Source organism: Crinia signifera, chromosome 3 (assembly GCF_055691185.1).
Source record: "Crinia signifera chromosome 3, ASM5569118v1, whole genome shotgun sequence".
Taxonomy (NCBI): Eukaryota; Metazoa; Chordata; class Amphibia; order Anura; family Myobatrachidae; genus Crinia; species Crinia signifera.
Window position 1 is genome coordinate 242,462,557 of NC_139219.1, and position 26,778 is coordinate 242,489,334.

Below are 26,778 nucleotides of genomic sequence, written 5' to 3' on the forward strand. Positions count from 1 at the left end.
AAATGGACAATTGTCATTTGCTCCCATACATTACCAGATTTTTGTTTCAAACAGACAAATTGGACAACAAATCTCTAGGTGTATGCCAACTTTACACAGAAATATTTGTACTAAAACATCAACTGACAATCATTTACAGGTTCTGGTCTTGGTATTAGCTATGCTGTGAAGTCCATAATGTGGACACTCATCAGTTTAGGTAGACTGAGGGGAGGGCCAAAGAGTAAATAAACACGGGAGTTTCCAGTTGTTATTTTCTGACGTGCTAAATAGTAAATAAAAAGAACAGGACACACAAGATAAGATTGTGTTTTAAAGCAGAATGTATTATCTTTGGAACTATGCAGTTACAGGTGGCAGGCCCACCATCAAGGGGAGACTGTGGGGACTAGAGTCCCGGGTCATGACATATAGAGGGCCCGGGTGCCAGTGGTTAGTGGAGAAAAAGGTTAGAGCAGCTCGCCCCACATTTGAGTACAGCGTTGGTGACATTTTAAACGTAGTGCCATGCGCAAGCTAACTGAAACTTGCAGACGGCAGCCAATCAGGAGCAGCTGCAAAAGGCAGCTGGTGATTGGCTGCTGGTCTGCAAAGCTCCGATTGGCACGTAACCATATTTGCATTTGAAATGCTGCTATCCCACCATCACTACAGTATTTCCATGGCAGTGGGAGCTGTATCTGGGCTACTGTAGGAAGGGAAAAAATGCAGTATGGACACATACTAGGATGTACTGAGCACCACATCATCAGCATATGCACACGTTTTATGGTGTATGTTTTAGCAAATTACAAATATTTGCTAAAACACATTTCCAAGAGCAAAATACAATACACATGTTGGGTAGGCCTAGTTTAAACCACTGGCAGTCTGACTACTCTACTTCCTACAGATGAATGTTTGCTTCTAATTTTGAAGGCATCATCCAAGTACATAGAGTGTGTGTGGAGGGGGGGGGATTTGAAATGCTGTGCGTCACTAGAGCACCACTGACTAGAGTAATCTGGGCTCCTTTAGGATCGCTGTATTTGGGCTCCTTAAGGATCACCGGGCCCTTTGCAGCAGCCTAGGTTACATAATGAATGTCCGGTTATGTAATGAAAGGTTATGAAAAATCAACCTACTGTACTAACCTTTCAAAATCACTTGAAGCAATACATTAACCTTATTATGCTGCACAGTAAGTCAGGCTAAAAACTAATTTTGACACTAGTCCACTACAGGGTGGATAAGGCCTGATAAGTTGCTACTATACTTTATTGCAGTGTGGTAGGAAGTGCACTGTGAGAACACTACGGTACATCTGAAATATGGGCCAAGGACAGCAAGAGTGCAGTAGAATTGCCTCATAGGCTGGGTATATACTGGTGTACATTCTGCTTTAAGAAACATTAACATAATAAAATTGATCAATATATATGGGCTGCAGCAGGAGCACATCTGCAACAAGCAAACTACAGCAGCAACATGTATTTTACTAAATAAAACAAATTAAAAAAAGTCAAAAATACTTACCTTGTTCTCCATATATTGTAGGTTGGAGATGGTGTGGGAAAAACTGTGGCGGCATATCTCCCGGACCAGTGACTGGCGGGTAAAATTGTGTATGTGAATTGTGTAGGAAATGTGGATGATGAGCAAGGTAAGGCGGCAAATGGTGAGTTGGTGATATGGCAGATGGATAACTGGGAGGGTAGCAATCTGGAGATTGTGGTGTTACAACTACACGTCGAACACCTGTGCTGTCTTCTATAACCTGTAAAAGAGAATAAATGATCAGCTTTGATGAAACAATACAGACAAAGACCATTACTGTACATCAGGGATGGGGAACCTTTTTTGTGCCAAGGGCCATTTGTATGGGGAAAAAATCCTTCGGGGGCCATATGTAAAAATTTCTCTTACAAATTCCCCTGCTGTAGCCGTCCCACGCTCTGGCGGCTGCCGCTGAATAGGACTGACAGTCACCGGCTGCTGTTGATTAAGAGAAATCTCGCGAGAACCACTGACCTCTCGCGAGAATTTCCCTGTACTTGACTTCCGGCAAGGCTGGCAGGCGGGTGGGAGGGCCACTCAGAACGGCTACGGGGGCCGCATACGGCCCCCGGGCCTGAGGTTCCCCACCCCTGCTGTACATGGTCAATTTGAGAAAACACAAAGTACTGTGCACACATTTGCTACCCACAATGGCAGCAGCAATAATTCCTAAGGACATACAGGTTGAGTATCCCGTATCCGAGTATCCGTTATCCGAATTATTCCGAAAACCATACATTCCAGAAAGTGAAAAAAAAATATTTTTTTTTGCTAAAAACTCACTGGGGACATTTGTAACAGCACTGCTGGTGACATGATATGTAACTGGCACTATATATGTGCAAGAAAATAATTGCTTGGCATTCAATATCTAAGATAGTACACAAATTTTGTTTCATGTTTTGAAACCTTGTTTTTTGAACAAATAAAATATATTTGTGTGTATTTTATGTGGTAATAAAATATATTTGTGTGTATTTTATGTGTTTATACAGCATACATGCAAGATACTTCAAAATACATCATTGAAATATTAAAATATTCCGAAATACGGAATAATCCGTGGTACTTGTGTATTTTGGCGGCGCCCGTCGTGGGCATCGTGTGCCTTAACTTTAAGGCACAGGACGCGATGCGATGGACGCGATTTCTCCATAGGCTTCAATGTTAAAATATTTTTAACATTGAACCCGATGGAGAAATCGGGTCCATCGCGTCGCGTCGTGTGCCTTAAAGTTAAGGCACACGACGCGACCGACGCGACCGACACGATTTCTCCATAGGCTTCAATGTTAAAATATTTTTAACATTAAAATACTGTCGGTCGCGTCGGATTTGTGCCATTATAATGGCACAAGATCAAATGTAGTTGATAAAGTCCATCTAACATAGAAAACAATGGGAAATGGGCCAATATGGTCCATTTCTCATTGTATATGGTCCCGTCATGTCCAAATAAAAATGCCCCCCATTGTTAGCGGCACCCCAGTATTGACGCCAACCCGAAGCGTGGCGAGCGTAGCGAGCCCGCGAGGGGCGGCGGTACGCGTCCTACAACCTTTTCATACCCCTACTATCCACGTCGGCGTGGAGTTGAGAATAGAATAGTGTGGCGAGCGCAGCGAGCCACCGAGCCCGAAGCGTGGCGAGCGCAGCGAGCCCCGCGAGGGGACGCGGATACCTTCACAGGTAAACGCGTCCCTTCGCGGGCTTCACAGGTGTCCGCGTCGCCATGGACACCTGTGAAGCCCGCGAGGGGACGCGTATAGCTGTGAAGGTATCCGTGTCCCCTCGCGGGGCTCGCTGCGCTCGCCACGCTTCGGGCTCGGTGGCTCGCTGCGCTCGCCACACTATTCTATTCTCAACTCCACGCCGACGTGGATAGTAGGGGTATGAAAAGGTCGGAGGACGCGCACCGCCGCCCCTCGTGGGCTCGCTGCGCTCGCCACGCTTCGGGTTGACGTCAATACTGGGGTGCCGCTCACAATGGGGGGTCAGTTATATTTGGACATGACGGGGACATATACAATGAAAAATGGGCCATATTGGCCCATTTCCCATTTTATTACATGTAAAATGGACTTTATCAAGTCCATCTTATCTTGTGCCATTATAATGGCACAAGACCGACGCGACCGACACGATTTCAATGTTAAAATATTTTAACATTGAAGCCTATGGAGAAATCGGGTCGGTCGCGTCGGTCGCGTCGTGTGCCATGTTAATGCACACGACGCGACGCGATGGACCCGATTTTTCACACACGATGGACGCGATCCTCATCGTGGGCGCCGCCAAAATACCTAATCCGTTATCCAAAATTCTCCTGGTCCCGAGCATTTTGGATACGGGATACTCAACCTGTATTGTTAATCTAAAACTCTGTTCAAAGTCCAGAGGCTTCCTAATCCTAGATTGTTGGTACCCAGTAATCCAATCATAGGGTGCCTCACCAGGCAGTCTTCTATGCTGCTCCAGCCTACTGCTATTGCTAGCAATCCTTTAAGTGTCCAACTTTCTTGTCCGCATTTTCTACCAGCAAATAGGATCATCCTAGATGTAGAGTTACAGTGCTAGCTGGGAATGATGCATGAAGCAGTGATAAGTGTTGCCATTTCTCCACCGGCTGTTCTCCCTATGGCCATCGCAGTGCCGAGGAAGTCCTGGCTTAGTTGATGCTTAAAACAGAAGGGAAAACGATGGCACGTGATTGCAAATGGTTTTCCCCTCATGTGCATGGCTGCGAACAAATTTGCAGCAGTGCACATGGGCGGGAAATCACGTGTGCGGGGCGGCGTCTACCGGATTGCTGGGCTGCGAAGATTCGCAGCCCAGTGATCAGGTCTGAATTGGACTCATAGAATGCAGATGCAGCTGTACACAGAATTGCAGTGGCTAATAAGAACTACTTTGCCCATTTAGTCTGTCCTGAGCACATGTACAAGTACATACTTACACACTAAGGTTATTTTTTGACAGGAGCCAATTAAGCTACCAGTATATTTTTGTGGGAGGAAACTGGATTACCCAGAAAGAAGCATATACAAACTCCACAATTAGGCCATAGTGGGGATTGAACCCATGACCTCAGTGCTGTGAGGCAGTAATGCTAACCATTACATCATCCGTGCTGTAGTTTTGGAGAATGCACACATTGCTGGACACATGGGATCTATCAAGCTTCCACACAATGACATAGAAGATTTAACACTGAAGACTACAGATTTTATATTACACAAGTCTACTCAATCTGTGTATACGTGGTTACAGCCATCTAATAGTTTCAATAAAAACATAACCTTACATCTGTGTAAATATAACCGCAACTACAAAGACTCATTATACGGCATATTCATTATCATAGGGGCTTATCACATAGCCAGATTAAGCCCTCGGGGGCCATGAGCACCTAAGGCCCCTCCTGGCAACAAATAGCCCCCACTGCAAGCCTTCACTCTCCACCTAAATGATACACCACTGTTTGGATTACATATATGGCACTACGGTTAGCATTACGTACATGGCACAACGGCTGGCATTATGTACAGTATGTGATACTACGGGGGCATTACATATATGGCACTACAGAGAGCATTATGTATATGACACTATGGGGGCATTACTTATATGGCACTAAAGGGGGCATTACATATATGGCACTACAGAGGGCATTATGTATATGACACTATGGGGGCATTACTTATATGGCACTACAGGGAACATTACGTATATGGCACTACAGGGGACATTACGTATATGGTTCTACAGGGGGCATTACATATATGGCACTACAGGGGGCATTACCTATATGGCACTACAGGGGGCATTACATATATGGTACTACAGGGGGCATTACCTATATGGCACTACGAAGGGCATTATGCATAGGACACTATGAGTGGGCATTATGTATATGGCATTACAGGGGCATTCTGTTTAGGGCACTACTGGATGCATTATGTCTGTAAATGTTTCCGTGGTGGCCAATGTCTGGGTGTGCAGATTGCAAAGCTAAAGGTATATGGTAGTCTGTTTCTCCAAAGCACGTCCTTTGCAGCGAGACCACACCCAATTTTGAGCGTACGCACCCTCAGCACGCACACATTCTTTATTCTTGCAATATCTATAGGGGGTGGGGATGCATTTTTAACTGTTCATACATTTACTTCCAAAGATTTATTAGTAGTGGTCAGGGCTTTAATTATCATAAGAAATGTACAGTATTAATGATTTAAATAATGCTAGAATCATCACACCCTGACTGGTTCTAGACACCCCCATGCAGGGCTAGAAATATTTTTCTCCGGCGGTGCACACCCTAATGTAATGTAGAGCGCAAGTCTATGAACACAAGTCATGTCCGTGCATATATAAAAATAGATGCACTGTGTTGATTTACATTACCTGAATATTGTCCCAATGATTTCATTACACTAAATTTGCCTCTCTTTGAATAAAACAGATGATTGTTCTCCCTTTTCAAATTTAAGAAGACCTATTTATATTATCAGTTGTTACTATGACAACAGACAATTACAATCCAGACATGCACAACTCCTGTGTTTAGTTTACAGAATAGTAACAGCAGGAGCACAAATTCTTCAGTCGCTTCTTGCCCAAATTCCCCTAAAGGCTATTAGCGCATAAAAATGAAACAGATAATTAACTTTTCCATTATAACTGTCTCCACGATACTGTAATTACTGTCTCTAAAATACTGTATGTCATAGTGTGACTGTACCTGTGAGATGTAACCAGGAGGTACGTGTATTGGTGGGATGGATCCATTAGGAGACATCATTGGAACTTCTGCTGGACCTAGGATGAAGCATAACAATATAATAAATCTAAAAGCCACTATAATAGCCACATTAAAAGGACATGACAGCGTTCTTTCACAGCATTCCGCTGACTCTATATTTACATAGCTGCTCTTTATTTCTCTGGTAAGGAACAAAATTTTGTTAGTTGAAAAGAACATAACCTGATACTGCACAGAAAACCTATACTGTAATTAAATCAAAGAGGTATACACTAGGGAGAACTTGTGCTATAATTCACATATATGTAAATGCCCAGACAGTAAAGTTCCAAAGGAATATAATGATGTAATATATATTCTCACAACACATTTATAACTGTGTCACAGACACTTATACAACCTATACATCAAAAGCTTTTTCTTTAGACTAAATAGTCCTAGACACTGCCAGTAACACTTCTGAGAATGAGCTTACTTGAATATAAGAAAGCAAAACTATAGAGCTGGAGACTGGATTTGGGGGTAGGGTACTTGTGTACTAGAACGGCGCCCATCGCATCGCAGACCATAAGGCATGCGATGGTATGCGATGCAATGTTATACAATTTTAAATTTTATACCATGGAATTGTATGCCATTCTATTGCATATACAATGGTATGCGATTTAAAATTGTATAAGCACCCTAATGGGGGCTTACAAAGTTAACCCCCACTATGAACATGAACCCGAAGCGTGGCCTGCGCAGCGAGCCCGCGAGGGGCGGCGGTACGCGTCCTACGACCTTTTCATACCCCCACTATCCACGTCAGCCTGGAGTTGATTTTATATAGTGTGGCGAGCCCGAAGCGTGGCGAGCGAGGGGACACAGAATACATGTAAAGTAATACGCCTCGCTGCGCTCGCTACGCTTCGGGCTCGGTGGCTCGCTGCGCTCGCCACACTATATAAAATCAACTCCACGCCGACGTGGATAGTGGGGGTATGAAAGGGTCGTAGGACGCGTACCGCCACCCCTCACGGGCTTGCTGCGCTCGCCACGCTTCAGGTTCACGTTCATAGTGGGGGTGCATTTAACATTGTAAGCCCCCATTAGGGTGCTTATACAATTAAACATCGTATAGGGGGCTTATACAATTTTAAATCGCATCGCAGTGCATCGGGTGTATGCGATTATATGTTGTGCTACCAAATATCGTGGGCGCCGTGCTAGTACACAAGTACTATGCAGTAGGTGTGTGCTATTCTATTTTTAACACATTCAAATTAATTCTGCTTAATTTGTGACATAGCAGAGGGGGCAATGTTAGCATGTTACACCCAGAAACGGGATGCTGGCGTTCACAATACTGACGCTGTGATTCCGACTACTACTTCAAGGAGACTAGAATCCCAAAATCAATGTAAGTGTGCCAGCAAAGGAGAGGGGGTTTGGGTTTAGGTACTAGGGCGGACGGGGGACAGGGGGACATAAGGCTAGGCTATTCGGGGGAGGGGGGCGGAATATAAGGTTATGCTGTGGGGAGGGAGGGTTATGATTAGGCACTTAAAAGGGGGGGGGTTAGACTGTGGGTTGAGGGGGGGTTTCGTGTAGGGAGAGGGTGACAGGGGATAGTGTTGGGGTCAGGCCACGGGGAGGGGGGGGGGGGAGTGTTAAGGTTAGGCTGTGGGAAGGAAGGGTTGGATGGGGGAGGGTAAGTACCCATGCTTTAACAGTAACCGTGATTATCTATTACTGGATTTCACTGGTCTCATGAGATAGCTCACAGCAGATAAAGCCTATTCATACTATGCCTAGAAAATAGTGGTACATACAGTATGGCATGTTTGGACCAACTAGACTTTATGGGGAAAAAGAGCGTCATTACTCACTGCATATTACCAGACTTCTAAACTGCCACATACTTTTATCCAAGCCATATAATGTTCCATTTCTATTTAATTAAAAACAAAACTAATATGTCCATCAACAGCTCAGTCCTTCGTTCGTCAGCTCATGGTAAGCAGCAATCCCTAATATCCTCAATGGGAAATACATGCCAGCACATTTTATCTTACCTATTTGGAGGGGGATCTAAGATTTCATTACATTTTTGTTCACATGGATTTATGTTATCCTAGAAATGTAATATTGTTCCAGAAACTTGCTTTTATGATCATCAGAAATGACAAATTCTTCATCTGGCCGAAACAATAAAGTTCTACTTCTTATGTACAGGCTGCTTTATCACATTCACATTTTTAAGTAATAAATCGTATAAGGCACACTTGCACTTTAATTCTCTATCTAAAGGAGGTGAGACACACAAATACATTTTTTTTTTTTTGGGGTGGGGGGCGGGGGAGAGATATCAACATATAAACCAGGCAGTAACTCTGCGTTCCCTCTGGGACTGGTCGCATGACACCAACATGGCAGAAACATATCCTCACCATCCAGGAGATAGATAATCCCAGATATACAAGATAATTGACTATTATAGGCAATCAGAAATATTTGCCACATTCTGCTCATAAAAGTATTCTTTACTTCCAATTACGTTTACATACAGTATATCCTTTCTAGGCAATCTGGAATTCCAGATGCCATCCCCAACAGTAACTGAAATTACCGCCCTACTGCATTTCTCTTGAACCCTTTGCCTCCAAGCCGCCTTAATACTTTTCCTTCCCCGCACTCCTTCCTCAACTTACTTCGGTCTTGCTTTCATCAGGCCCATGCTACAAAAGTCAGTAATAACCTCCTTCCAGCAAATTGAAGAGTTACTTGCTACTTATTCTCTTTCACCTCTCCACTTCCAGTGACACTATTGGACCATATTTTCCACCCGAAAACATTTCACGCCTTTTATCTACTTGACATTCTATTGTTTATTCTCCTATTGTACCTCTTTGGTTTGTCTCTTCTCATGTCTCTTCATCTCTCCCTCCACTGCTACATGTTGCTGTCCTTCAAGGTTCTGTGCTTTGCACCTTTCTGTTCTCTCTTTACATTTCCTCTCAGGAGAAATGCATCAGTTGTTTTGGCCACCAATTTCATTGAGATGCATATGATGCTACTGTTCCTTTCCTGACCTTTTCATTGCCTTTCCAAAGTTTTCTCCTAGAAGTTCTAGCACTTTTTAAACTTAATATGCCTGGGTCTTCTATGCTCCCAAATCCCATTACCTCCCACGATTCACTATCTACTGATCACCATCTATACTATCCTACAGATCTGCTCTGTGGGAGAAATCTTATATGCCCTGGCAGCAACAACTGCCTTCATACACCAATTTACCGACCTAGGTATCGGCCAGGAGGGTCTCAAACACCCGAAAAAGTATTCACGTCTCCCAGTCCAGAGCTGCTACTGCCGTGGTCTCTCCAGTGGAAAGCAAATGATGCAATTCGCATGAATATTATCATTTTATTACTGTGGAGAACTTTACAATGCATCACAGGTTGGCCCATGATAATGCAATTGTACTATCAACCCCCCCCCGAGCGCCCAACTTTGCCACACCCTCTGCTCTGCGGACCTGGCTGCCACCTCCCAGCAAAAAATGCAGCAGCAACACTAATAATAATAATAATAGGGTCACTTGGGATCAAGGCTGTCAATCAGAAGCAGCTATAACCATCATCATCACTCACATGTATGTCTTTGTTGTAGTCTGCATGTGACACATACAGAATGTCGGTGAAAATGCCCTTATTGTACCACTGCTCTCATTCCTAAATTCCACCTCATCTCTAAGGGCCTTATTCTAGTTCACTCTTTCTGACAAAATCCTTCTTAGATGGACAAAACCATGTGCACTGCAGGTGGGGCAGATCTAACTTGTGCAGATAATTAGATTTGGGTGGGGTTTTACTTCGAAGTGAGATCTATACTGCAGTGTACGAATAAAGCAGTCAGTATTTACTCTGCACAGCAACAAAGTAACACACCCAAATCTAATTCTCTCTGCACATTTTACATATGCCCCCCTGAAGTGCACATGGTTTTGTCCATCTAAGAAGGATTTTGTCATAAAGAGTGTACTAGAATAAGGCCCTAAGTGTAAAAAGTCCTATATAAAAAGAGGCTAACTCTACATACGGATGGATGTCACAGATCTTTTATTGTGCATTCATTGTATAAAAAAGACAAATCGGTACTTATGTAGTATCTGGGCGCCCGATTTTAAAATCGGTCGGAAAAATCGCATCGAATCGCATCCGATATCGCATGCGATCCGATGCGATTTTCCATAGGATTCAATGTTAACATAGTCCTGTTCATTTCCCCACTATCCAAGTGGGCATAGAGTTGATCTTATAAAGCGTGGCGAGCGCAGCGAGCCCCGCGAGGGGCCGAGGATTACTTAAAATGTTTTCCGCTGCGCTCGCCACGCTATATAAAATCAACTCTATGCCCACTTGGATAGTGGGGAAATGAACAGGACCTTGTTAACATTGAATCCAATGCAAAATCGCATTGAATCGCATCGCATGCGATATCGGATGCGATTCAATGCGATTTTGCCGAAAATCGTGTCAAATCGCATCTGATTGTATGCCTTAAGGTAAGGCATACAATCACAAAATCGGGTGCCCAGATACTACATACTGTAAGTACCGACAAATCTGTGCTACAAATTTCAGTGCACAATCTTTAATTCTTCATATTAGTAACTGGAGCCTGGCATCCTCATTTTATTTATTATATAACTGAGAGCAGAGGTTACAGAGCCCACAGCAAGTCATCCTTGCTGCACCGAGTCCCAGGCCAACTGCAAAAAATGTTCCGCTGCCATATGTGTATGAAAATAAAAAAGAAAACACAGTAATCTAAAAAACATACAAACTACTGAATGGGGGTATATTTGTTTGTGAATATTATCTTTCACCACAGAAATATTTCAGTCTCTACTGTGAATTAGAATATAGAATAGTATAAAATAGTAGTAATAAGTCGTTTTAGATGCCGTCTCATGCCCTTCTGCATTTATATAGTGTCTGAGGTACTATGTGATATGTAATTATGATACTAAAACAAATGAGCTGTGTCCATACACACACACACACACACACACACATCACACTATGCACTAGGCAAACCCTTACATAGACACAAACCAGTCTACCACAGAGCTTCGTGGCACGCTAGACACCTTTCACCTTCCCTGCTTATTATTCAGTATTCCCGTAACACCATCCTGTCCTATTTGTCCTGTTTCCTTACTGCCTGTTCTCCATGCGCTCAGCTTCAACTAGAAACGAAGCCTGCAGCTTGAACTTACTTGCACTGGATTAGCCCAAGATGCAAGTTGCAGAAGATTGCATCATCATTGCCTCATCATCATTGCCACACTCACTGCATTTGCTCTTTGAATCTTCCCTAAACCCAGAAAGTAGGCAAGTACAGTATAGTAGGAGTTTATCAAGGAAAGTTGATTCTGCAATAGAGCCATGAGTCATTTTTAAGGAAAAGTAACAATATCAAAATAAAACACACTAAGTGGGGCCTCAATCATATAAGAAGTTGGTGGTGCACCCAGAAGTCAGAAATACAGTCAATATTTATGCAAGCGGGAGCAATATACAAAGATGCACAGAAGGACTCCTGGGTCCTAATCCAATAAGCTCTTCAAAAGCAAAAGTCAGCTCTTATCGGGAGAACGGTCCTTTGTGCATTTCTAGGTAAATAACAATATTATTCGATATGAGGCGGGATGCTTTGAATCAATTATGCAATGCTTAGTACTTCCTGCACGAACCCTGCTGCTTTGTGGGTAATCATTGTCAGCTTTATTGCTTGTGTGAAAAAAAAAGTTTAGAAAATAGCAATTTATTTAATGTGTTTAAAAAAAAGAAAAAGAAGAAACGGTACTTGTTTCCTAGCACGGCCACACCGATTCAGATCGGGGTGGTCGTGTCGGAAAAATCGGGTCGATCGCATCGCATGCGATTTGGTCGCATGCGATGCGATCGACGCGACCGACCGATTTTTGACCCGATTTTTTTCATTGAATCCAATGTAAATTGGGTCCCTGGGACCCAATTTTACATTGGATTCAATGAAAAAAATTCCCAACCCCCCCAAATTTAAGCGCGTTAACCCCAGCCCACGATAGACGCCAACCCGAAGCGTGGCGAGCGCAGCGAGCCCGCGAGGGGCGGCGGTACGCGTCCTCCGACCTTTTCATGCCCTACTATCCACGTCGGCGTGGAGTGAGAATAGAATAGTGTGGCGAGCGCAGCGAGCCACCGAGCCCGAAGCGTGGCGAGCGCAGCGAGCCCCGCGAGGGGACGCGGATACCTTCACAGGTAAACGCGTCCCTTCGCGGGCTTCACAGGTGTCCGCGTCGCCACGGACACCTGTGAAGCCCGCAAGGGGACGCGTATAACTGTGAAGGTATCCGCGTCCCCTCGCGGGGCGCGCTGCGCTCGCCACGCTTCGGGCTCGGTGGCTCGCTGCGCTCGCCACACTATTCTATTCTCACTCCACGCCGACGTGGATAGTAGGGCATGAAAAGGTCGGAGGACGCGTACCGCCGCCCCTCGCGGGCTCGCTGCGCTCGCCACGCTTCGGGTTGGCGTCTATCGTGGGGTGACGACGGGGACATCTATAATGTGAAATGGGTCATATTGGCCCATTTCACATTTTTTCACATTTTTACAGCATTTCAATGTTAAAAAATATTTTAACATTGAAGCCTATGCAAAAATCGGGTGCATCGCGTCGCATCGCGTCGGGACCAATGTTAATGGTCCCGACCGACGCGATGCCCCCGATATTTTACCTTTCCCGACAAGATTTCAATGTTAAAATATTTTTTAACATTGAAGCCTATGGAAATATCGGGGGCATCGCGTCGGTCGCGTCGGGACCAATGTTAATGGTCCCGACCGACGCGATGCCCCCGATATTGTCTCCTAGCCGGCAAAATGGACCTGATTTCAAAAGAAATCGGGTCCATCGGGGGTAATCGTGTCCCTTAAGTAAGGGACACGATTACTTAAGATTGTGGCCGTGCTAGGAAACAAGTACCGAAGAAACCAATATCTTTTGAAATTATGTTGTATAAACTAAAGGTTGCAACAGGGAACTGTGCTCCCAGTTACTCTATACAGCAGGGGTGGCCAACCGGTCCAAGGTAAAGAGCCGAAAAATATCGGCAATCAAGCCAAAGAGCCGGCATCATGCGGCAAAAAGGGGTGTGGCCAGGGGAGTGGTCATATCACACAAGGGGGAGTGGCTACATGACAGAACTTTATGCCCCCAGTGCCAGATATGCCCCCAACAGTGCTAGGTATGCCCCCAGTGCTACACATATATGCCCCACGGTGCCAGATATGCCCCCAGTGCCACACATATATGCCCCATGGTGCCAGATATGCCCACAGTGCCACACATATATGCCCCACAGTGCCACACATATATGCTCCATGGTGCCAGATATGCCCCCACAGTGCCACACATATGCCCCCACAGTGCTAGTTATGTGCCCAGTGCCAGGTATGTCCACACAATGCCACACATATGCCCCCACAGTGCTAGTTATGCCCCCAGTGATAATTTCCCAGCAGCAGCACTCACCATTGTTGCTGCTGCTGCCGGGCAGGGAGAGGAGAGTCCGGCGTCCCCCTGCAGTCCTGTCATGTCGCCGAGGGGAGGAGAGCACACCATGCGTCTCCTTCCCCTCTCACTTCGAGCACACCATGCGTCTCCTTCCCCTCTCACTTCCCTGTGACCAGTGTTCCCTCGACGAGCATGCGCACAGACAATACAACAGAGTGCACAAAGCAGCAGGGTTCCCTTTTTGCAGTTATGGACTCAATTAATCTGTGTTTCACCCATTAACTACATTGTGTGCTGTATTTTGAATGTTTAAATGTTTAATATCATTTTGAAGTAAAGTTAACACAAATGCTGAACGTAATTGTCCAGTTATATATGTGACGCACAAAATTTTTAATTTCCTTCCAAAGTTGCACAGCCAAAATCTTTTGCCGCACACAGCCTTCGTAACATTAGAGGGAACATTGCCTGTGACTGGGCCGTCCACCAATCAAATCTCGCGGGCCGGCTCCTGATTGGCTGCCGGCCCGCAAGCTGTGATTGGCGGGTGGCCAAGTCACAAGGATGCACAGTGAGGGATAGGAGAGATGCGCGATGCGCGCTCTCCTATCCTCAGAAGGTATTCGGGACGGGAACTGGCAGCGGGTGATGGGGGACGGACGGTGGGCGCCGCGTCGGGCAGCAGTGCGAGCAGGAGCCGCACATTAGAAGGGGGAGAGCCGCATACGGCTCGAGAGCCGCGGGTTGGCCACCGCTGGTGTAGAGCATTATTAGGTCAGCCAATTATGTTAACACATAAGAGACACGATGGGGTAAATTTACTAAGATGGGATGTTGGTATAGGCAACCAATCAGATTCTATTTATTATCTTCTAGAAGATGCTAAATAAATGAGTAGGTTCTGATTGGTTGCTATGGTCAACATCCCATCTTCAACAGAACTCCCTACTAATAAAAGAGCATAGGTGATTAAATATTGTAATCAGTTAAGGATTGTTAGTAATCCAAATTGAAATGAGAAAGAGAGAGAGAGAGAGAGAGAGAGAGAGAGAGAGAGAGAGAGAGAGAGAGAGAGAGAATGAAACCTCAATATGCACAAATCTATATGCAGTACCACTCTCATAATAGTGGGCAATGTGAACAAGCTACAACTGTGCAAAAAACTGGCACACCGGTAGATGTGAACTTTGCAAGGACAAGACCACGCAACTACAACTGGTACCATTCCATTTAGGAATAGTATGTTTCAATGGACTCAATATATGTATGTGTAAACAACAAAGAAAGCACCAATCAGCTTCAGAGAGGATTTTACAATCAGCCACTTAGAAATAGGTAGTGCTCAAGTTGTCCCTATAACAATATATGCACAATGGGTGCATTCTATTATATATATTTCTCCTCTATCTCGCTAACAGGGGGCGTGGCTTTGTGGAGATGATGCACACGGCCACGCCTCCTGCTGTTATCACTATGGGAGCACGGCCCTTGTGCCTCAGTGAAAATTGCTGTGCATCAATTCACAGCTGCTCTGCAAGTGAAAAGGGGACACCACCACCACCCCTCTCACAGCAGGACACTGCTCCCCATGGGTGGGACAGTGCCTAAAAAAAGGGAGTATTCCGTGAAAAATTGGGACACTAGGGACGTTTGGCTAATGCATGTGACTAATATTACAAAAAGGAGTATTCTTTGTAAAAGAAAAAAACCTTTGAAGAACTAAATGTACAATAACTGTCATTTCCCTTAGAAATTAAGTGGAACTTTGTCTAAAAGTTTAAGAGTGTGATTTTATTGATCAAGTAACCAAGAGCTGTGAGGACAATGACCTACTCCAGCAGCTTATCGATCTTCGTTCTACCGAGAAAATGTTTGCAAGATTTCATGCTTAGAATGTGTAACTAGTACTGCAATGTGGCTGCTGCTTACTTGTGCTGCTTTTTCACTAAGCTATATTCTAATGTAGTCTAACCACACACATCTAATAGGGAAGGTTTAAGGCTGAGAAAATGTACTTTTCTTTCTCCAGTCAAAGTATAGAGCACAAGAGCAGTCATTCAGTTCATGGTAGGGTGCCTCACAGGGATTGAAATATGTTCTCAGTTGGCAAACACAGCTCTGTTTGGACAGTATGTCCAGCCATCCTCAGCAAACATCAGGATTCCCATTACTGCACAGAAAGAAGCAACAGACTGTATGCATGAGTGTTGGCAGTGCTCCAGGTTTGCCAGCTCCAGCTACACACAGGCTCCATTACCCTAGCTCCAGATCCTGGCTGGTTCCAGTGTCCAGACAAACCTAGCTCCAGAAAACCCTGTTCCATTTCCTGAGCTGCTCCAGAGCACATGCATACAGTTACTCAGACTTGTATCCCACGTTCTGCAATGGTTTGTAATATAAGTCTATTAAATTCTATGTTGTTCTTGTTTTATTAGCAGTGTTCAAAATTCCATACTTCACAAGGCGCTGCAAAACCCTTGGAGCATAGATGCGCTTTGCAAAGGTTCTTAGAAATTGAGTCTAAGAACAGACAGTCATGCAATGATGCTTGTAATTTACTGAGTGTCTAATACCATTCCCATTCAGTGGCTGATGTTCCTGGTGGGCAGTTCCAAGCAACATCTCTTAACATAAAATCTGCCAAACGTCCGCAGAGCAGGATGGGGTGGGGACATAACATAATATAGGATGGCTTCAGCAAGGGCAGATCCGTGTAATTACTTCAGATTCAATCGCATGGCCAGATGCATTGACATCTGTCAGTAGTTGTATCAATAGTGGGTGCGGATCCCATGCACTAGTCAGACACTGCTGCATGTCTTATTGCAAATTTGCCTCTTGACATGACAGGTGCTCTCGTCTTTGATACTGTCCATTGTTTTGTAACTCTGGAACAATTACATGAGACCCCTAGAGCCATGAGTAAGGTTCTTCTGCCTAGAACAGCCATCTGCCGGTATTTAGGATCCTGCCAGATCTTAAACCTCAAGCAGTAGGGGCTTACACAATTGGCTGAAGAACACTAGATCATTGGCTGGTGTAAGCTGGTGCAGAGTGTCACAGGATTCTATGGAATAGCCTACAGGAAAAGGACCAGAAAGAATTTACTTGCAGGATGTCTGGGCCATTAAGCTGGTAACAGTGGAGAGGTTCAGTGGAAGGTAGTGTATGTGGTCACAGTGAGAAAAAGTATTATTAATTTGCAGGCAGAGCAGTCAGGAGAAAAAGCACACTGAGAAAGGTAACAGCTCATCGTAAACTAAGGTCATAGGCAAGAGATGGTTTCCAAACACAATTGAAGTCTTCCAAATGCCGACAAGGGTCTTTGCAGTAAAACACAAGATTCAGGAACTCAAGAAGCAGACCAGGGACTTATAGTGCAGTAAATGCTATAACCGGCAGGGTGGCGCATGACTGGCTACCTTTTAGCAAAAAAAACTGTACCAATCAGTAAGAGTGGGAAAGTCCCATTAATGAATAATCCTCTAAAGTGCTGCACCAGTGTCTAGCAACCAGTGGGACCATCAGCATGGCAACAAACGTGGCTCTATGGAAATATCCATATTACAGTAAATGTTTTTGAAGCAATATAAAATATTTTTTTGCTACTTTGCTATTTGTAAGTGATAAGGACAACTACTGCATGTTGTCCATTGTGATGACAGGACTATGGTGATAGTGGCTTTTTCCAGAAAGCACCAGTTTTTACTAAAAGACGTTTTCACACTTTTTTTTCATTGCAGTACTTTACAATTGACTTATTTAGTACCTAGAACAGCAGGACAGGCCATCTGGAATTATTTCAAAAGCCAAAAGGGCTGATGGCATGATTAGCTGGTGTGGCCACACAGAGAGGCCAGGGATAGGAGAGCATCTCCACCTACCAATTCTCATACAGGACGGGATGCACTAAACCAGAAATACGGTAAAAACCCCGTTATCAGGGTTTTTACCGCATTTCTGTATGCTCTAACCCCCCTCCGCATTGTCAGTGCTGCGGAGTAACTGCCAGCAAAAGCTGTGTGAGGGATCTGTCACAGCTCCCTCCCAGCATGTCCCACAGCCGACCCCGGCACTCTGCGCATCGGACAGAGGGACGGCTCCGGCGCTCAACTCCCTGGAAGTCAAGCGCCGGAGCCATATCGCAAGGGACAGCTCTTATCACTAAAGCTGTCCCTTGTGTTAACAATCGCATATGTTAGAGCATATGCGATTATTAAGAATGCAGTACCCGGCGAAGGAGAGTGTTAGAGCATCCCGCCCATAGAGAAAGGGGTGCATGTGTCGCTAGGTCAGCACCCCATGACTTGTGGCACCCCCCCTTGAGCGGTAACCACAACCTCTCTTGAGTAATATGCCAGGGCTGTTTTAGAGTCCCAGGGGGGAATTTACTAAGATGATAGTTTTATTTCACATGGGATTTTGCTATGGGCAACCAATCAGAATGTACTTCTTATTTATTTAGCACCTTCTAGAAGATAATAGATAGTATCTTATTGGTTGCCCAAAGCAACATCCCAATTGAAATAGAACTCCTATCTTAGTAAATTTCCTCCCCAGTCTCTCTTCTTTACATGTTAGCCATTGTTTGTCACCATAATATTTTAGCTGTGCTGTCCTGTCAGTGTGTCTTAGGCACCCTTTAAATCCATTTTGTTACATTTTTCCATAAGGAGTTTATTTTTCACAGGGATGTCAAATTGTGTTCCCGTTGCCTAAATAGGAATGGTAAAACATACCTAGGAAGTGACTTTTCGTTAATGTACTAAATATAGTACATATTTAGTTTCAAAGTTCCAAATGGTAATAGAAAGTGTCTCTACTGTAGCTGCATTTATTTTAAAGAGAATGGAATCATAGTTCATATATGGCACCAAAAGCACGTGGTTTATTTTAAGTACAGACCTAGCAAATTGTGTGACCATAAATATATGCATAGAAACCTAGGTCAGCTTAGGATTTACAATAGAAAATTCTCTTTCAGAAAAACCAAGGTCAGCCCATAATTTAAATTCTTTGTTGGTTTTTACTTTCTGTGCAAGTTCAGCACAAATTCAATGCATTCACTTCTAATAGCCAATATGCTAAGTACGATCTTCCCTGTGAATTTTAAGAACTTGTTCCCTTCTAAACGCACATATTATGTGCATGGCACTGGTCAGAAGAGGCACCTTCCCATCCTATAGTGGCTGCACCCGCGACACTCACAATAGTGCCTCATGGTTTGTAAACATAGAAACATAGAATTTGACGGCAGATAAGAACCACTTGGCCCATCTAGTCTGCCCCTTTTTTAAACATGTTACCTCAAACCATATTTGATCCTTATTTTTTTGTAAGGATATCAATATGCCTATCCCAAGCATGTTTAAATTGTACTACTGTATTTGCCTCTACCACCTCTGATGGGAGGCTATTCCACTTATCTACTACTCTTTCTGTGAAGTAATTCTTCCTCAAATTTCCCCTGAATCTTCCTCCCTCTAGTTTCAGTGCATGTCCTCGTGTTCTGCTGCTCCTCTTCCTGTGAAGAATGTCTCCCACCTGTACCTTGTTAAAACCCTTGATATATTTGAAAGTTTCTATCATGTCCCCCCTTTCCCTTCTCTGCTCTAAAGTATACATATTAAGATCTTTTAGTCTTTCCTGGTACGTTTTGTGATGTAGGCCATGCACCATTTTAGTTGCCCTTCTTTGTACAGTCTCTAATGTATTTATATCCTTCTGGAGATATGGCCTCCAGAACTGAACACAATACTCTAGATGAGGTCCTACCAATGACCTATACAGTGGCATTATTACTTCTTTCTTTCTACTGCTGATACCTCTCCCTATGCAACCAAGCATCTGACTTGCCTTCTTCATTGCTTTGTTACATTGCCTACCTGCCTTTAAGTCCCCTGAAATAGTGACACCTAGATCCCTCTCTTCCTCAGTAGTTTCCATTATAGTGCCATTTATACTATATTTAGTCTTTGGATTTTTGCAACCCAAGTGCATGATTTTGCATTTTTTGGCATTAAACTGTAGTTGCCATGCTCTTGACCATTCCTCTAATCTACCTAGATCATCAATCATTTGTTTTACCCCTCCTGGTGTGTCTACCCTGTTGCATACCTTTGTGAAATCTGTGTGAAATCTGAGCAATATGTAAGATTGATGCGGCACCTACTGTACAGTATTTATCCTGCAACACCATGACACAAAAAGTACATAAAGGCCACAATGGAGTCACGTGATGTGCACCAGTAGATCGCTTTTGAGTGCAGGGTATTTGGAGTAGAAAAAGAGGTTTTAAAAACACCCCACTTTTTTTGTTTAAGCAGTTTTTTTGTGTTTAACTTTTTTTTTGTATTAATGTTTTAAAGTTAAACTTAAAAAAAAAATCTAACACGTTTTAACACTGTTTAACATTTTAAAATGTTATACGGCTTTGGTTTTATTTTAGATCTCTCAATAAAAAAATATATATTTTGTATAGCTTATTATTCCTATCAAAATTGAATATATGTAGATATACTAAACATATTGTACAGGTGGAGTCAGTTATCTGAGTTCCAAAAACCATAGTGTCCAGAATGTACATTTTTTTTTTTTTTGCTGAAAGTGCTAATGGGGGACATCTGTAACTGGCACTAAATGCAAGGACATGCGTATTTTGCAGCTTTGTGTGTGAACTAGAATGACCTCCTTTTCATGGACAAAATTCTAAACACAACATTTATACAAGGTATATATAAAACAAGAGAAACCGAATGATTGAATAAGAAAAGAGGTGGTTTAAACCTCCCGGATGGGGCTGGCGTGGGTTTTGTAGAACCACACCTACTACATAAGTTATAAAAGTGTAGTGGGTGTGGTTTTGTTGGATGTTTATTTTTAGAGGCTGGTGCTGTAGGCCAAGACCTCTTTGTCTCCAGTGTTGCCACCATCCCTTCCCTTTTATGCTGGTTAGGGTTTTGTGTTGGCTATGTTGTGGCAGGAAAGAACAGCAGGTCACCAGTATGGTGCAATTGTTTAGTGGAGGTGGATGTTATACCCAATCAAACGACAGTATCATCACCCAAACAGGTGGGTAGTCAAGGCAGAAGTTGAGTGGTTACATTTTGTTACATGGAGTTTTATAGTTGTGTTTGTGGACTCTGGGCAGTTCAGTCTGCAATGCCTGTTGTTGGTTGTGTTTGCTCATTGAAGGATTGAGAATACTTATATAATAATCATTTGCAGTAAATAAATAGCTAACAGTTTCTCTGCCAAAATCTACGTCTCACTGTCCTAATTTACTTTAGAGCACGGGTGTCAAACACAAGGCCCGCGGGCCAAATCCGGCCCGCCAGACCTCGTCATGTGGCCCGCGCGAGGAGATAGCACGCAGGGGCAGTGTGTCTAAAACAGGAGTGCTGCGGGCCGCGTCCACGTCCGCTTTACCTGTTCCTCCACTGTCGGCGGCCATGTTCCTGTAGGCACATATGTATGCGGCTACAGAAACATGGCCGCCGGCCTCCACGGCTACGTGGAGGAGGGCCCGGCCGCCTGTTCCCTCTGATGCCCGGCAGTGACAGACACTGGGTGGGGACGTCATGACGATGACGCCGCCCGCCCATGCGTCTGTAGAGAAGTAGGAGCAGGCAGGGAAGCTGGACCGGGAGTCGGGGACAGTGTGGCCGCAGCAAGCAGTGAAGAAAAGCTGGAAGCCGCAGCAGCTGCAGGACAGACGTAGAAACAGTAAGTGAGGATGAGGATCACACTCACAATAAAAAAAATATATATATATCTGCTGTTTCCTGAGGTGTCCCCGTGTATAATAATAATAATGCCATGACACCACATGTATAATCATTTGTGTCATGGCATTACTTTTATTATATTATACAGGGGGAGCAGTCTGTGGTGTTATGGCATTATTATTATACAGGGGGAGCAGCCTGTGGTGTCATGGCATTCATTTTATATTATACAGGGGGAGCAGCCTGTGGTGTCATGGCATTATAATTATACAGGGGGACCTACAGATACAACCGGCCCTTTGAGGGTGACCAAACTGCTGATGCGGCCCCCGATGAATTTGAGTTTGACACCCCTGCTTTAGAGTGTGAGGCTACTAGTGGTTTGCACTCATGATACTCCTCATCAGATAGACAGCTTAATGCAAATATTCCAACATATGGGAAATATCCAACACCCAATATACTCCTGATCCTAAACAATTCGGATATGGGAGTAGTAACTTTTTTTGTGAGCTTCAGCTAAAGTGATTGAATTGATACAATTCATATATCATCCGAAATAGTGCCAAATTTAATCTAAGATACCAAAGGCCTGATTAGTGGTGGATGCTGCTGCGTCTGGTGACTTAGTGGCATAAGTGATAAAATGCAAATTATAGTTTAAGCCCCCCCCCCCCCCCCCCTGTGTACTTGCATGTGCCTGAGTGCGCAAGCGCAGAGATGCCCGCTTTCTGCATCTTTGCACACAAGTAGTGCCACCAGTGACTTTGTGCACGCCCCTATCGGTGCACCACTGACACGTGTGTCTGTCCTCTGTGGAAGCATCTGTGCTTCTGGCACTGCAGCCAATACACCCACTATACTCCCATAACGCGGCCATTTGATAGACTTTTTTGCATTTACTTCAGGCCACTTCCCAGTAACCATCCATCACATCACTGCTTCATTTCTGGTCACTCCTGAGCTGAACTTATCAGCACCTTTTACACATGCGCATCAGGTTTTTCTGAATTTCCGTGGTCATTTAGTAATTCATCTTTGAAATATAAAATAATCTGAAATGATCCACTGTGGATTTAATCATGTCCAATCTCCACATGCCAATTCATGTAAACGTTTTTATAGCTATGTTCCTGCATGGTACTAAGGCAAACCGTATAGTGACTTTCAGGGATCTTTCTTTTTTTACAGACAGGCTATACTTATCTGTAAGCTGTGCTGGGCATAATGTATTCTGTTTGTTTAATATTAAAGAAAATTGATATAAAAATATCATGCTATACTCACAAGAGGAAACGTGAGGACAGACGGGGTAATAACATGCCAATCTTTCAAGGTTGAAGAGTAGCAAAGACGACACAATCTCAGGAATTCAGGGTTACTGGCCAAACCACAAACAGACATTGTGTCTGAGGGATGGCATTCACCTGCAACCTCTGCCAGTGCTTTCACAGCAAAAGATTCTCAGGCAACAAATCAAATATCTACCGGGTTTCAGTTTCACCTTTACTTACACCTCAATTGCAGCTACAGTACATCTTCAACAAGCATTCATATAGGCTGCACCAGTGCTGGGTTAAGGCTTTCAGGGCCCAGAGCACTTGATTTGGGGCCTTAAGAGCAACATTTGGGATGCAAGAATAGTGATCCGGTGTGCAAAGCATTTTGCAAGCACATGAAACAGGAGTACGTACACACATCAACCCCCCCCCCCCCCATTGCCGCCTACCCTCCTGCATTCTGCAGGAGACTCCCTGAAATAGCAGCAATCTCCCTCTCTCCCTCATTAGTCTAGCAATCTTCCTTATTTTACATAGCCCACATTACACTTTAAAAAAAATTGGGGTAAAAAAGGAATAAGGGATAGATACATTTACATTGAATTATCTGCACCATTTCCCAGCACTTTATCAAGTATAGTATCTCTTACTAACTGCTTTGTGGCTCATCTACATTTGTATATTTGTGTATTTCAAAAGATTCCTCTCAGATGTAGCAGTACACACCCACGCTTCTAGGTGCCATGTGCACAATCTCTTTTCACAATCTCTCCATGGGGGAGATTCTGTAAAGCAGAAATGCGGTAAAAACCCCGTTTTCGGGGTTTTTACCGCATTTCTATATGCTATATGCCCCCTCCGCAGTGCCAGCGCTGCGGAGGGAATCGCCAGCAAAAGCTGGCGAATCCCTGCAGAAGCCTATGGGCTTCTTACCGCAGCGCTGTTTGAGGGATCCGTCACGGATCCCTCCCAGCGTGCCCTGCGGCGGGCGCCGGGGTCTGCGCATGCGCAGATGGACTCCCGGGTCACAGACCCGGAAGTCCAGTGCCGGCACCGCATCGCAAGTGACAGCTCTTATCGCAAGAGCTGTCCCTTGCGTTAATAACGGCATATATTACAGCATATGCCGTTATTAATAATGCGGTAGCCGGCGATAATGGGCGCGGATGTTACAACATCCCGCCCCATATATGGAACTGGACACACTCTTTGGGAGTAGCATGACACGCCCCCTCAATGGGAGCTGTGAAAAATTCTATTACTAACTATCATCTCCCTGAAACTAGTTTTTAAAAGTAGGCAAGTATGCCCCATTGCACATCACTCCACTTAAACAGGCTGACACCCCTGTGACACCCCTGCCTCCTGTATTATCACCCAATGTATATAGATGACTGCGAGAAGTTACCTGCTGCCTAGGCAGAAAGAAAAGCCGCCCGTGCAAATCTGCTAATTCATTTAGAAAATATTGCAGACCGCTATCCACCCGCAAATCCATATGCAATTCACAGACCATAGAATGGTTTTTCCGGTCTGTGCAAATGTAAGTCTGACACCTGTGACAGAGACAGGCTGATAGAGACAGTCTGACACCTGCCAGCTTCCTGTCAGTCAAGCTCTGACAACATGGTGTTTACTATCCATTTGCTACTTCCCCACACACATGCGTACATTATGCATGCACAGTCATTCAATAATCGCTGGATCTGCGAATTCGCACATCAGCGATCAGGTCTGAATCAATATGTGTGTGAATATCAATGTTTTCACAAATATCGGGAATCCATGCCCATCCGTAGGTCTAAGGATTTTCCAGAGAAAAAATCTCCTATATATTTGGCTACATCTGTCACTCAAAGTGGGTGTCTGTGTCTATAACGCTCTGTTCCTGGACTTTCCTCTTAATGTGTGATTGCCTTCATCTGTGCTGAACACCTTTCTGAGAAATTAACCTGTTTAAAACAGGTGATGGCAATCATACATTAAGGGGAAGTCTAGAAACAGAGCATTGTGTCCCTCCTGGAGAGGGTCATGTTGGGAGGTATGTGACAGAGAACCAGCCCAGTGAGCCCACAGACAGTGCCAGACACCCACTGCCTTCCCATGTTGCCCAGCACTGCTACTCCACAGCCACCAGGTGAGCGCCCCCCTCCCGCGATTTGCGGCAAAATCTCCCCCCCCCGCGCGTCCCCCCCTCCCGCGATTCGCGGCAAAAACACCCGCTCCCCCGCGACCCCCCCTACCGCGATTCGCAGCAAAAACACCCCCGCGACCCCCCCTCCCGCGATTCGCTGCAAAAAGAACCCCCCCACGAGCCCTCCCGCAATTCGCGGCATAACCACCACCCCGCGACCCCCCCTCCCGCGAATCGCGGAAAAAACACCACCCCCCCCCCCCGCGACCTCCCTCCCGCGATTCGCGGCAAAAAGAACCCCCCCGCGACCCCCCCTTGCACGATTGGCGGCACCCCCCCTGCGACCCCCCTCCCGCGATTCGCGGCACCCCCCCCCCCCGCAATTCGCAGTAGCCCCAGGATTAAATGGCACATGCAAAACACTGACATGGCTATGGTCGACAATGAAAAAGGTTGACATGAGTTTTTGAAGATTTATTTTTAATTTTTTTAATTTTTTCATATTCATTGTCATGTGTCGACATGGACACCAATGAAGTGGCACACTTATGTCAACATTTACATGTGTTGACCTTTCTGTGTTGATTTTTTCTTGTGGCGATTCGCGTCACACCCCCCCGCAACCCCCCCTCCCGCGATTCGCGGCACCCCCCATGACCCTCCACCTCCCGCAATTCGCGGCAACCCCCCCCACCGGAACCCCTGTGAACCCCGCCCTCCCGCGATTCACGGCACCCACCCCCGCGACACCCCCTCCCGCAATTCGTGGCACCCCCCCCCGTGATTCGCGGCAGCTCCAGAATTAAATTGCACATGGAAAACACTGACATGGCTATGGTCGACAATGAAAAAGGTTGACATGAGTTTTTAAAGTTTTTTTGTCATTTTTTGAATATTTTCATATTCATTCTCATGTGTCGACATGGACACCAATGAAGTGCCACACTTATGTCAACATTTACATGTGTTGACCTTTCTGTGTTGATTTTTTTCTTGTGGCGATTCGAGTCACACCCCCCGCAACCCCCCCTCCGGCGATTCGCGGCACCCCCCCGCGACCCCCCCTTCCTCCCGCAATTCGCGGCAACCCCCCACCGGAACCCCCATGAACCCCGCTCTCCCGCGATTCGCGGCACCCACCCCCCGCAACCCACCCCCTCCCGCAAATTGCGGCACCCCCCGCGATTCGCGGCAGCCCCAGGATTAAATGGCACATGCAAAACACTGGCACGGCTATGGTCGACAATGAAAAAGGTTGACATGAGTTTTTGAAGATTTATTTCATTTTTTGAATGTTTTCATATTCATTTTCATGTGTCAACATGGACACCAATGAAGTGGCACACTTATGTCAACATTTACATGTGTTGACCTTTCTGTGTTGATTTTTTCTTGTGGCGATTCGCGTCACACCCCCCCCGCAACCCCCCCTCCCGCGATTCGCGGCACCCCCCGTGACCCCCCACCTCCCGCAATTCGCGGCAAACCCCCACCGGAACCCCTGTGAACCCCGCCCTCCCGCGATTCGCGGCACCCAACCCCGTGACCCCCCCCCCTCCCGCAATTCGCGGCACCCCCCGTGATTCGCGGCAGCTCCAGAATTAAATTGCACATGGAAAACACTGACATGTCTATGGTCGACAATGAAAAAGGTTGACATGAGTTTTTGAAGGTTTTTTTTTTCATTTTTTGAATATTTTCATATTCATTCTCATGTGTCGACATGGACACCAATGAAGTGCCACACTTATGTCAATATTTACATGGGTTGACCTTTCTGTGTTGATTTTT

General features: G+C 45.0%; 1 protein-coding gene across 1 annotated transcript in view; it reads right to left on the bottom strand.

Annotated features, from left to right (window-relative positions):
• The window catches only part of FNDC3B (fibronectin type III domain containing 3B), a 348,736-nt gene that overhangs the window by 165,025 nt on the left and 156,933 nt on the right, over positions 1-26,778 (bottom strand). Inside the window, exons 4-5 of the mRNA XM_083177748.1 lie at positions 6,278-6,354; positions 1,516-1,756 (exon numbers count right to left, since the gene is read on the bottom strand). Coding sequence (XP_083033874.1) covers positions 1,516-1,756; positions 6,278-6,354 — 318 coding nt within the window. The remainder of the gene's footprint in view (positions 1-1,515; positions 1,757-6,277; positions 6,355-26,778) is intronic.